We start from the raw sequence: 13,767 nt of genomic DNA, 5'->3' as shown, positions 1-13,767 counted from the left end.
TGTGTACGGAGTTGGCGCAACGGGGGCGAGGGAAAAAAAGCGAGCGCGAGCGTTGATCGGTGAACTGCGTCACCAATCAACGCTCAGCGGCTACTAAATGTGCGCACGGAGGCGGCACAAATGGGGGTGGAGGGGGTAAAAAGAGGGGGAAGGGGGGATTGGGGTGGATGAACGGGGATTGGGGTGGATGAACGGGGATTGGGCAGGGATCAGGGATAAAACTTACGTTTAGTTGTCTTCTTTCTTTAGCAGGGATTGTGGTGCTACAGGCTGCTGTGGCACCACAATACCCAGCACGGCAGGGAGATCCAGGCACAAAATCCAGCAGGGAGATCCAGCAGTATGACCGCTCTGTAGGAATCCTCAGCTAGAATGAGGACCCTGCAGAGCGGTCATACACAGGTCAGGCAGGTGACACAGACAGGTCACAGAGCGGTCATGCTGCTGCTGTGACCTGTCATTGGTGGGATCGACCATAACATCGATCCCACCAATCAGAGCTTTCCTGGTGACCTGCCTGTGACCTGCCTAGGATCGGATCTGTTCGCGCCATCCTAGGCAGGTCACAGCCAGGTCACCTGCAGGGCACAGAGCGGTCACAGCGTGATCGCCGCTGCGCCCTGTGATTGGCGCGATCGACGATGACATCGATCGCGCCAATCGGCTCCTGCAGGCCCTGCTGGGCCTGCACTGTGTCCTATCCTAGGATCGGTGCTATTAGAGCACCGATCCACGCAGGTTCCGGCAGGGCACAGCGCGGTAATACCGCGCGGTGCCCTGCGATTGGCGCGATCGGCGATCGCGCCAATCCGGGGTGTTCTTGCCGGTGCCTGGCGTTGCCAGGCACCGGACCTAGGATCGAGTACATCGGTACTCGATCCTAGCCTGTGACCTCATTGTTTCAGCCGCTCCGATTGGCTGAAACAATGAGAATGGCTGTGATTGGCTGTTCAGAATTGAACAGCCAATCACAGCGATCGAGAGGGCGGGTGGGCGGCGACAATGCCCTGGATGCCGAGGCCATCTCCCCCCAGGTGAGATGGCGTCGGAATTTTAATGCGATCACCGCGACTTAAGTCGCGGTATCGCATTAAAGGGCAGGACGTACTATCCCGTCAAGGGTCAGATAGGCCCAGGGCACCTCGACGGGATAGTACGTCCAAGGTCACAGAGGGGTTAAATTAAAAAAAGCTATGCAAATTTGTTATCCCCATAATCGCACTGACATTGAAAATCATGTTACTGCACAATTAATACTGTAAAACAAAGTTAACAAAATGTCAAAATAGCGTTTTTTTCAATGCTCTTAAAACTTGTTTTCCGTGTTTCATTACATAGTATGGGAAAGTGAATGGTGTCATTGAAAACTACAACTTGTATGGCTAAAACAATCACTCATTAGAGATAAAAACATAATCTTTATTAAGTTACAAAAATACAATTCACCCTCTGTAACCAGAGACTGACTAGGAATTACAAAACAAACAAAAATACCAAAGTCTCAACGATAAAGGTATGGTGAGGTGGCAATCCAACTTAACCCACAAAAACTAATGTTATTTTGTTGGTTACAGAGGGTGAATTGTATTTTTGTAATTTAATAGAGATTGTGTTTTTATCTCTCATCAGTGATATTCTTATTGGAGGGATAATAGTAATTTTTTAAGTGAGTTAAAACAATCACTCATACAGCTTTGGTGATTGAAAACTGTGTAAAAGTAATACAGTGATCACCACTGACATTATACACAGGAGCATTGTATATAGTATATAGTGTACAGGTAATACAGTGATCAGAGGTGACCTTATACACAGGAGCTCTGTATATAGTGTTACTGTACAATACAGGTAATGCAGTGATCACCAGTGCCATTATACACAGAAGCTCTGTATATAGTGTATAGTGTACAGGTAATAACGGGATCACCAGTAACATTATACACAGGAGCTCTATATATAATGTTATTGTACTGGTAATACAGTGATCGCTAGTGCAATTATACACAGAAGCGCTGTGTATAATGCACAATTAAGGCTAGGGTCACATTGCGTTAGTGCAACCCGTTTAGCGCTAGCGGGTTGCGCTAACGCAATGTTTTTAATGTGGCCGCGGTAACGTCCCCGCTCTCGCAGATCCCCGATCTGCGAGAGCGGGGAACGGACCGCGGGCGCACCTCGGACGCTGCAAGCAGCGTCCGCGGCGCGCCAGGAAACACAGGAAACACCGGCGCGTCGCTAGCGCGTGCCATGTTCGTGCTGCGCGCTCCCATTGCCGTGAATGGGCGCGCTAATGGACGCGTTGCACGGCGTTAATTTCGCCGTGCAACGCTGTCCGTTCGCGCGTTCCCATTAACGCAATGGGAAGCAAGCCTAATACAGGGATCACCAGTGACAATATACACTGGAAATCTGTATGTAGTGTATAGTGCACAGGTAATACAGTGATCACCGGTAACACTATACACAGGAGCTCTGTATATAGTGTTAGTGTACAGGTAATATAGGTGTTTCCCAGTCTCAATACAGAGTCATTTGCTGTACTCCATCCCCCAATCTCAATATAGCATTATTTTCTGTACTCCACCCCAGTCTCAGTTCATTTTTTACTGTACCCTATTCCCCACTCTCAATTTATCATTATTTGCTGTATACCATTCCCCATTCTCAATTCATAATCATTTGCTGTACCCCATCCTCCAGTCTTATTTCATCCTCATTTGCTCTCCCCTCCCCACATTCATTTAAATAATTTTATTGAAAAAAGTTCATACTTACCTCTCATATGATCCCCTGCAGCTCCACTTGCGGTGTCCAGGGCACGTGCGTGCTGGCGCGATGACATCTTCATGTAAGGCTCCATCACAAAAGAGGCGGAGGGAGCTCTGAGCTGCGCGTGCTGCCATTTTGTTGACGGTCGTGGAGCTCCAGGAAAGCTCTCTTCCCCGACAAGATGTGTGCAGGAGGCCCCCCTCTTTGCTTCTGCTCACTGGGCCCTTGTATGGCTGTATATGCACTAGTCCACCAATAAAAATTATACTTTTTTTGTGTAGATGCGACCATCATGAGAAATCTAGTGCAGAAGATTTTATTGGGGTAAAAGCATCTATTCAGCCATACAACTACTTGATGTCGCTCTTGCAAGTCATGTCACTCACACCCACATGTGGTGCTTACAAGATTGGAGGCAGGATTAATTTGGGGAAATCAATGTCTCCATGATTATTCATCCGCTAATTTACATATGCCAAGCACAGCTTCTAAGTTAATTTTGTTTTAATTCAGCAATCACTAAGCCATAAAAGGGGATTGCTAGAATGCAAGGAAAGGTTACAAAACATGTTAGCAGTTTAAGGGGGCTAGGGCAGCTGACAGGTTCCCATACAGCACTGAAAATATGAATGACAAAGTCGTTTTACAATAGAATTGAATAGGAAGAATCTTTCAGGCATTTTTAAGCGATTATTTAGGTTGTGTTTATTTAGGTAGACTGCCTCCAACAAACTGTGTACACAAACCATTTTTCTCAAAAGACAGAAACCTGGCTTAGCTTGATTCAGTTTGCATTTTTCAGGTATGTATGTGTGTATTGTAGTATTAATTTTGAATGATGATCATGACTACTGTATATATTGTAGGCTGGGAATAGTTATCATGATTGCTGTGATTGTCGCTCAGATCTTGGCAGTACAATTCCTTTTCCTCCAAGATAAAATCTCACCAAACGACAAGAACAAGCCGCTGGCTATCAATAACAGGTATTCCTTTTATTATTGTAAATGTATTTGGTTTATGCTATTACTTCATTCAATGGCCCTGATTCATGAAGGTATTGTTTGGTGTAAAACACCTTCAAATGTTTCAGCGTTTTTGCTCGACTAGGTTGTGCAGCTTTCGCCATTTTTACACAAGTCCCGAAAAGCTCTGCAAAATAGGTGGAGTATGGGTTAGGCAGGGCGTTGTTAAACTAGCCCCTCTAAATTATCAAAATATATTTCATTTTTTTTTCTGGCCGAGGTGCATGCCAGTTATATGGTGCAGCATTGTGATACTATTTACCTGCAGAATAACTCAATATCTGCATCTGCAAATAACATTTTTCCTTTAAAAGCTTTTTCCTATACAACTTATGAATGCTGGCCGGAGCACTGTTGGCTACTGATCAGTTGCTCTCTACCAATGCTACTGAGGCAAAGCTGCTTGTGCTTGCACCATCTGAGGCCAACCTGAGACTGGGCCACTATTCCAAACTGTCGGTCACCCAGGAGCCCACCCCAGCATGCAGGGAGTCAGAGGAGCAGTGGACTCCTGTTCAGAAGACAAGACCCCTTTAATAACTTGGGTTTAGGACCGTGTTTTTATTCTAATGGGCACAGAAGGGAAAGCAAGCTCCATTATTATTGTTGTTATTGTTGTATAATCTTTACAAGAGTTAAAACTATTTTTAATGACTATAATCGATCTTTATTCCTGGTTTTCTTCCTAGGAGAGGATTTCAGAATTTCAGCTATTTTTTCATGTTCTACTCTGCTATCCTTGGCTTTGGTGCATGTTTACTCAGAGTCTTATTTAATGTGCTCTTGGGGAGTTGGTTGCTAGCAAGGATTGATAAACCACTGTTTCCAAAAGGGCATGAAGGCGCTGATATGGGTGAGTAACAGTAAGGTCGGCTTCACATGTCTGCATTTCATGGACCTTGATGTCCATGTAAAGGTGAAGTTGTCCAAACACCCTCTCTGAAGACTTCTCTAATGTGTACTGTGTGGACCAACTGTGTTATGTGACATAGTCATGTGATTTTATGTGTACTGTTCTCTGCAGCATTTGTTAGGCTGTGACAGGGTTAAATAGCTAGTGCCAGCCCACATGTATAGGAGTTAGGCCGGTTTCACATTAGGGTTGCGGAGGGCTGCGGACTTCCTCCGTGAAGCCCCGCCCTCGGCCGCACCTCCGCCGCTAGCTCTGCCTACTTCTGCATGCGGCCGGCATGAGGCCGACGTACCTATCTTTAACATTAGGTACGCAAGTCGTGTCGCTGTATGCGGATGCTTCCGCATGCGTCGTTTTTCTCAAGCAGTGAACACATATGTGAAGCAGTTTTTTATACAAGTCACATACAAATCTCATTAACAAATTCATTTAGTATAATAATATAATTTGATACAAAGCGCATCAAGTGATAAAACATGAAAAAAGTGCATCAGTGCATATTATAGTATTCTTTTCAAAGGGTATTTTCCATATCCATAATACAGTGTCCATTACGTGATAATGTTTAAAAAAATTCAATAAGCCAATCATCTAATTAGACCAACACAGGTGTCCCCATCCTATGAAGCATTATTATCACAAACTTACAATTACACTCGCACCATGTTCAGCTAATCCTTGGGGTCCTCGAGCGTGTACTGCGCATGTCACCGCACAATACATCAGGGACCCATACTGCCCTAGTCCGCAGTTGCGCAGAGACGCTCCGAGGACCATGGCGCCATATTAGTAAAGGGAAAACATCCGAACTATCTGTATATATCAACAATCGAAAAAATATATGAATATAGTGCTAACTGTATTATTAATATACCGTATATACTCGAGTATAAGCCGACCCGAGTATAAGCCGACCCCCCTAATTTTGCCACAAAAAACTGGGAAAACTTATTGACTCGAGTATAAGCCTAGGGTGGAAATGCAGCAACTACCGGTGAATTTCAAAAATAAAAATAGATCATTATTTCCCCATAGCTGTGCCATATAGTGCTCTACACCATTCATATTTCCCCATAGCTGTGCCCCATATAGTGCTCTGCACCGTTCACTGTGCCCCCTAGCTGTGCCATATACAGTGCTCTGCACCGTTCACTGTGCCCCCTAGCTGTGCCATATTCAGTGCTCTGCACCGTTCACTGTGCCCCATAGCTGTGCCATATACGGTGCTCTGCACCGTTCATTGTGCCCCCTAGCTGTGCCATATACGGTGCTCTGCACCGTTCACTGTGCCCCCTAGCTGTGCCTTATACGGTGCTCCGCACCGTTCATTGTGCCCCCTAGCTGTGCCTTATACGGTGCTCTGCACCGTTCACTGTGCCCCCTAGCTGTGCCTTATACGGTGCTCCGCACCGTTCACTGTGCCCCCTAGCTGTGCCATATAGTGCTCTGCACCGTTCATTGTGCCCCCTAGCTGTGCCTTATACGGTGCTCTGCACCGTTCATTGTGCCCCCTAGCTGTGCCTTATACGGTGCTCTGCACCGTTCACTGTGCCCCCTAGCTGTGCCTTATACGGTGCTCTGCACCGTTCACTGTGCCCCCTAGCTGTGCCATATACGGTGCTCTGCACCGTTCACTGTGCCCCCTAGCTGTGCCATATACGGTGCTCTGCACCGTTCACTGTGCCCCCTAGCTGTGCCTTATACGGTGCTCTGCACCGTTCATTGTGCCCCCTAGCTGTGCCTTATACGGTGCTCTGCACCGTTCATTGTGCCCCCTAGCTGTGCCTTATACGGTGCTCTGCACCGTTCATTGTGCCCCCTAGCTGTGCCTTATACGGTGCTCTGCACCGTTCACTGTGCCCCATAGATGCTCCACATTAATCTGTGCTGCCGCTGCTACTGCTGCAATAAAAAAAAAAAAACACATACTCACCTCCCTTGATTGCAGCTCCCGGCGTCTCGTTCCGGCGCCTCCATCTTCCCGGCGTCTCTGCTCTGACTGATCAGGCAGAGGGCGCCGCGCACACTATATGCGTCATCGCGCCCTCTGCCTGAACAGTCAGAGCGCAGAAGATGGAAGATGGAGGCGCCGGCCGGGAAGATGGATCGGCGCCCGGCGGCTGGAACGAGGACAGGTGAATATAACATACTCACCTAGTCCTGGCGATCCTCGCGCTGTCCCCTCCTGTCTTCGGCGCTGCAGCTTCTTTCTCTATCAGCGGTCACCGGCACCGCTGATTAGAGAAATGAATAAGCGGCTCCACCCCTATGGGAGGTGGAGCCGCTTATTCATTTCTGTAATGAGCGGTCCCACGTGACCGCTGAAGAGGGGAAGAAGCTGCAGCGCCGAAGCCCGTGGGACGGCAGGGACAGCGCGAGGATCGCTGGGACTAGGTAAGTATACCTCAGCGACCTCTCCCCCTCACCCGCCGACCCCACCGCTACCGTGACTCGAGTATAAGCCGAGGGGGGCACTTTCAGCCCTAAAATTTGGGCTGAAAATCTCGGCTTATACTCGAGTATATACGGTAGGTATATTTTTGAGTGAAATGTGAATTGTTCTTTTATTCTATAAACATAAACTACTGACTTGTCTCTGAAGTTCCATGCAATATATTTTGTATTTATTTTCTGAAAATGAAGAAATTGTCAAAATAACTAAGAAATATATCTTGGTACCGTGTTAGCCAGTAGATAGAAAAATATTTAGAATTGAGAGTTGTATAACTAAAAAATGCATTGCTTGCAGACCACAAATACTGCAAAAAAAAAAAAAAAAAAAGTTCATAATCATTTAGAAACCACAATACTAATGTTTTAACTCAGGAAGAGTTCAGAAATCAATATTTTGTGGAATAACCATGATTTTTAATCACAGCTTTCATGCGTCTTGGCATGCTTTCCACCAGTCTTTCACACTGCTTTTGGGTGACCTTATGTCACTCCTGGTACAAAAATATAAGCAGTTCTTCTTTGTTTGATGGCTTGTGACTATCCATCTTCCTCTTGATTACATTCCAGAGGTTTTCAATGGTGTTCAGGTCTGGAGATTTGGCTAGTCATAACAGGGATTTGATGTGGTGGTTCTTCATCCACACCTTGATTGACTTAGCTGTGTAGCATGGCGCATTGTCCTGCTGGAAAAAAACAGTCCTCAGGGTTGGGGAACATTGCCTGAGCAGAAGCAATCAGCTGTTTTTCCAGGATAACCTTGTATGCGGCTTGATTGAAACGTCCTTCGCAAAGAACAACCTGCCCAATTTCAGCCTTGCTGAAGCATCCCCAGATCATCACTGATCCTCCACCAAATTTCACAGTGGGTGCAAGACACTGTGGCTTGTATGCCTCTCCAGGTCTCCGTCTAGCCATTAGACGACCAGGTGTTGGGCAAAACTGGAAATTAGACTCATAAGAGGAGATTACCTTACTCCAGTTTTATTTGGTCCAATCTTTGTGGTCTTTGACAAACTTCAGCCTGGCTCTCCTTTTCTTCTCATTGATGAAAGTCTTTTTCCTAGCTTTACATGATTTGAGCCCTGCCTCTAGGAGCCTGTTACGAACTGTTCTTGCCGTGCACTTCACCCCAGCTGCCATTTGCCATTCCTTTTGTAGGTCACTTGTTGCTATCCCGTGGTTGCTGAGTGACATTTGAATAAGATGACGGTCATCCCGGTCAATGGAGAGTCATTTTCGCCCTCTGCCGGTCTGTAACTTTGTTATCTCCAATGTCTGCTGTTTGACCTTGTTGTAATGGACTGTCGTCTTAGAAATTGTAAGAATGGAGGCAACATGACGCTCACTGTGTCCCTCTGCTAGTAAAGCCAAAATTGAGGCCTTCTTTTCCTCACTCAATACTTTTCTTTGCAACTCCTTTGGCATGGATAAAAGTTATATTTTCATTCCTATTACTTTTGGGATATTACTAGGACTTGTTTTGCCATCCAGCTTGTCCTATTGCAATAGGATTGTGAACACCACAGCAGTGTTTCTTTATACTTTCCTTCGTTAAATAAGATTTGGTTCAGGTGATCACCTAATCAGAAGCACATTAAGTAGAATGAGGTGTTCTCTGTTTGGAGTTCAACTGACACTGGAATGGAATGGATGGCTGTCAGACGTGTAGAGAAGCTGGTCTTTATAAAACTGTGCAGTGGTCTCTTAATTTTTGCCAGAGATATATAGATCTATATGTATATACAGTGTATATATATATATATATATATATATATATATATATATATATATATATATATACACACACACACACACACACACACACACACACACACACACACACACACACACACACACACACACACACACACACACACACACACGTTCTTCTCACATGATTAGAATATCATCAAAAAGTTAATTTTTTCAGCTGTGTATTACAAAAAGTGAAGCTCATATATTATATAGAGTCATTACAGAGTGATCTATTTCAACTGTTAATTTCTGTTAATGTTGATGATTATGGCATACAGCAAATAAAAACACAAAAGTCATGATCTCAGTAAATTAGAATACTTTATAACACCAGCTTGAAAAACAATTTTTTGAAATCCGAAATGTTGGTCTACTGAAATGAATGTTCAGTAAATGCACTCAATATTTGGTCAGGGCTCCTTTTGCATCAATTACTGAATCAATGCAGCGTGGTATGGAAGCGATCAGCCTGTGGCATTGCTGAGGTGTTATGGAAACCCAGGTTGCTTTGATAGCAGCCTACAGCTCATCTGCATTGTTGGGTCTGGTGTCTCTCTTCTTTCTCTTGACAATATCCCACAGATTCTCTATGGGTTTAAGGTCAGGCGAGTTTGCTGGCTATTCAAGCACAGTGATACTGTTGTTTTTAAACCAGGTATTGGTACTTTTGGCAGTGTGGACAGGTGCCAAGTCCTGCCGGAGAATGAAATTTCTATCTCCAAAAAGCTTGTTGGCAGAGGGAAGCATGAAGTGCTCTAAAATTTCCTGGTAGATGGCTGCGCTAACTTTGGACTTGATAAAACATAGTGAACCTACACCAGCAGATGACTTGGCTCCCTAAACCATCACTGATTGTGGAAATGTCACAATTTTTACTTATAATTTTTACTTTTGGTCATACTGTATTTTGCTTTCTAGGATACAACACTTGGACTGGCATGCTTCAAGTAGACCTGTATCATACTCACCCCATCCTTCTGTCCTTCTGTCACATGCTCACACAGGATGCCAAGTCAAGAAAGCACCACACAGGTCCAGGTAGTTTGCTCTGTTAATGGTGTCACTAATTCACGATGTGTGAACCCCATGGTAACTGTTTCTGCTGGTTAATTAAAGATGTTTCGCTACAGAAGCCTAAAGAATAGCCCTCTGGGGAATGTTGTTTACAGCTTTCCACTAACTGGGGAACATATAGGAGCCTTACTAGAAGCCAAGCTAACATAGCTTCTAAAGGGGTTGATTTGATTATTTTGGTTGATGTTGAATATAGTGGGGGAAACCTTAATAAAAAGCTTTGTAAGATCTTATGCTACTTATTTAAATATATAATAGGATGCAGTGGCCCTTGATGGTTCTATGGTTCTCCACTCCAGGGATGACAGAAAGATGCAGATTGATTATTAGTTTGTGAAAAATTAGAAAATTGGAGTCATAAAGATATATACAAAAATATTTTATTGATGCATAGACATAAAATGTAAATAGCAAAAAAGTCAATAAAATACATAAATACAAGAGTATTATATAGGTAGAATTCAAGGACACAGGACAAAAAATGGAAAGTATGGAGCTGATCACTAGTTCTTGAGGCTATTTAACCATATTATACAATGTAATATGCCTTTAAGAGGCAAATAGTATAGTGGATAGTTCAAGACTGATCCTTACCCATGTCGGTCACTGTGATGTCACCAGACTGCCAGCCCCTACGCGCGTTTTGCGTGTGCATTATTAGTTTGCCTGCACAGGGACTTAAACTATTTATATATAGCTCTTTCAAAGACAAGTCCAGTAATACCTTTACATGGCCAGTCTATTCCTCGACTACTGCAAAAATAGCATTTACATTGGTATGCAAATAAGGCTGAAGAACTATTGTAGATCTGAAGCCTCTGTAACTCCAGCTCTATTCCCCGCCCAGTGCCGCCTCCTCTCTCCCACTTTACTGATGGCTCCTTTGCCTGAAATCACACAGCATAGAGGCTGTCAGACAGGAGGAGATGGCGCTTTGACCATGCCACCAATCTTTGCTGTGTCCGATAAACTTGGATATGCTAATTAATTGCATCAATTCTAATAATAACTGTACGCACTGAATATATAATACCGTCAACGTAATATCCGTATGGCATGATTTTTAATACCATTAACAATAGTGTATATGGCACCATCAACTGTTTTGTACAGTGTATATAATAGCATCAACAGTAGTGTATATACAGCACCATCAGCGGTATTGTGTATATATATAATACCGTCTACATACGCCGTCTACATACTACATACACCGTCCGAACAACTAAAGCAATTGTTACCATCCACCTCTCGTGTCTCCTCTTTTCCTCATAGTTTGTAAGCTTGCGAGCAGGGCCCTCATTCCTCCTGGTATCTGTTTTGAACTGTATTTCTGTTATGCTGTAATGTCTATTGTCTGTACAAATCCCCTCTATAATTTGTAAAGCACTGCGGAATATGTTGGCGCTAAATAAATAAAATTATTATTAATATTATATTATTACATATGGATGGTAATGCATATTTAATACACTCCATCACTTACTGTGAAGAATTATTTCTTTAACAAAATCTGAAAGTTAAAGGTAATTGTAATACCACGACCATTGTATGGTAATTTCCAGAAACAGAAAAAAGTTCCTTTCGATCATGTTTCCATGTTGTGAATATGCAGCAGATTTTCTACTGCAGATTTATGTGTGGGAAATCCACTGTGTATTACAGTAGCAGCATTGTGAATGAGATGCTAAGAACCCTTTTTCAAGAAAAACTATGGCGTAAATTGAACTGCGTTGCGGATTTAAAATCTGCAACGTTCTATTTAATGCTGCCTATGACCGTATGTATTTCACCCTTTGGTGTACCTTCACACATAAGCGGACTCAATGTAGATTTTGTTGAGGAAAGTTCTGCAAATGTTCCATTTATGTGAAAGAAGCCCAATAAGATGAGTGGAACAAATATTCATTTCCAGAAATTTCTGCATCAAAATCCGAGGTATGGGAATCCACCCTTGCAATACAGCAAAATAAAAAAATGCAGTATTTGCCATGGCAGATTTTGCTTCATTTTCGGGTGTGGAAATTTGGTCGCAGATATTACATTTGGGAAAGCACCCTGAAGATTAGGAATTTTTATGCCTTTTGTTCTCAGCACAGCATTGAATAGGAATAGTAACGTATTTCATATCATTCATCTTTCAGATGTGCTCCAGGACTGCAGGAACAAGCAAAGAAGGACAAAATGGCATTTAGCGTATACTCTGATTAAGAACCCCACACTGATACTATACAGGAAATCTAGTGCCTGCCATTTAAGGTCTTACCCCTTAAACAAGGATGTTTTGCACCAATTACTGATTAATGTGTTACCTTCTACAGCTCGGAATTGTATTGTCATGGAAAATGGCATAGACAGCGCTCAACGTTAAGCTCCTTTACATACTGTACGTGGTAGCAATGATGTAAGAACCTCCAAAGGTGATGAGAACATTCAGGAGCACACTCCAAAAAATAAAAAGAATGTAGATGGTTAGATAATGGTCGTGCAAAGAAAATGTCATAATGACAAATGTGAATTGATAACCTATTATGATAAAAGTTAGCGCCTTCTTTGTTGGTAACTAAAGCGAAACTGTCATTATAAATGCTACACAATTTTGAAGCATCCTGTTACAGAGTAGGAAAAACACAGAAGATTGATATATAGTTTTGTGAGAAAAGAATCTAAATTAATTTTCTTCAGAGTAATGGTGGTTCCACTCAGTCAATAACAGCCTACACCACAAGATAGTACAAATTTCGGTATCCACTCACGTTTTTAAAGTCTGTTCAAGCGTCTCAAAAAACCCAGTAGATGTCTCCATTTAAACCACCACACACTAGATTCATGCCCGTTCCTCCACAATACACAACATCCAGGGGAATAATCCTCTGGTGGTACTTCTATAGGACAAACAAACATCCAACCAAAGAGTGAAACAGTAATGATTGAATAGTTAGGTCCTATGTAGGTCCAATGTAGGTCGATAAACAGTACACCTCATGTATCTTACCAGAACCAGGGTTTCACTCCTGCGCCTTTATCCAGTGCATAGAAAAATGTGTTGAATTACATTGATTACTATGGACTGGGACACTTTTAAAACATGAGGTGTTATTTTTTAAAATAAGGTCTTAGTTTCTGCAACCACTATTTTGGGAAACATATGTTGTATGTATGTCCATATTTATTTTTTTATTATTCAAATTTTGGGGGAAAAGTTAAAGAAGTGCTCCCATCAAAGTTTTTTTTTTATCCTCTTAATACATTTTAGTTATATACAGTTTAGTTATATTATATAGCATTGTGCACTCACAATTGCTCATTTTGCCTTTCTACCCAGATAATTCTTCTCTTTTCTCTGCTCTATGCAGAAGTCCCTCTTCCCTGTATATATCACCCCCCTCTTCAATTCCTGACCCAGTTGCTCCCTCCTCCCATAGACCTTTGCAGTGACTTATGACTCATATGGGGAAAACTGACCTCCTGTTTCTACATGGAGCTTAGAAGGATTCAGCTACGTGGGATTTAATCAATAGATGTCATAGATCTAATGGAAAACAGAAGAATTAGCTGGGTAGAAAGGCAAAATGGGCAATTGTAAGCACACAGTGCTTTACAATATGATGATTGCAGTATATTCAATCAGTGGGTAAAAACGACGCTTGCGCAATAGCAGCTATCAGATCTCTATATACACCGATAGTTGCTACTGTGCAGGCGCAATTTTCAAATTGACTTTTTTTTTTTCATCGCTCAATTAAATAAGCAAAAGGGATTAAGTGCACAGTAAAC

The 13,767-nt window shown here is 42.9% G+C and overlaps 1 protein-coding gene across 3 annotated transcripts in view; it reads left to right on the top strand.

Annotated features, from left to right (window-relative positions):
- Nucleotides 1–13,545, top strand: part of LOC138676356 (stimulated by retinoic acid gene 6 protein-like) — a 128,465-nt gene extending 114,920 nt beyond the window's left edge. The window contains exons 15-18 of one of the 3 annotated variants that reach the window (XM_069765559.1): nt 3,636–3,755; nt 4,484–4,647; nt 9,835–9,948; nt 12,135–13,545. In XM_069765559.1, coding sequence (XP_069621660.1) covers nt 3,636–3,755; nt 4,484–4,647; nt 9,835–9,948; nt 12,135–12,361 — 625 coding nt within the window. In that variant the 3' untranslated portion in view covers nt 12,362–13,545. Of the gene's footprint in view, nt 1–3,635; nt 3,756–4,483; nt 4,648–9,834; nt 9,955–12,134 lie in introns of all 3 variants that reach the window. The other 2 variants (XM_069765558.1, XM_069765560.1) reach the window with 2 other exon arrangements.
- Nucleotides 13,546–13,767: the final 222 nt, after the last annotated feature.

The sequence above is a fragment of the Ranitomeya imitator genome, chromosome 4 (assembly GCF_032444005.1).
Source record: "Ranitomeya imitator isolate aRanImi1 chromosome 4, aRanImi1.pri, whole genome shotgun sequence".
Lineage (NCBI taxonomy): Eukaryota > Metazoa > Chordata > Amphibia > Anura > Dendrobatidae > Ranitomeya > Ranitomeya imitator.
The sequence above is the reverse complement of the archived record's forward strand: the minus strand, read 5'-3'. Positions and strand labels throughout refer to the sequence as shown.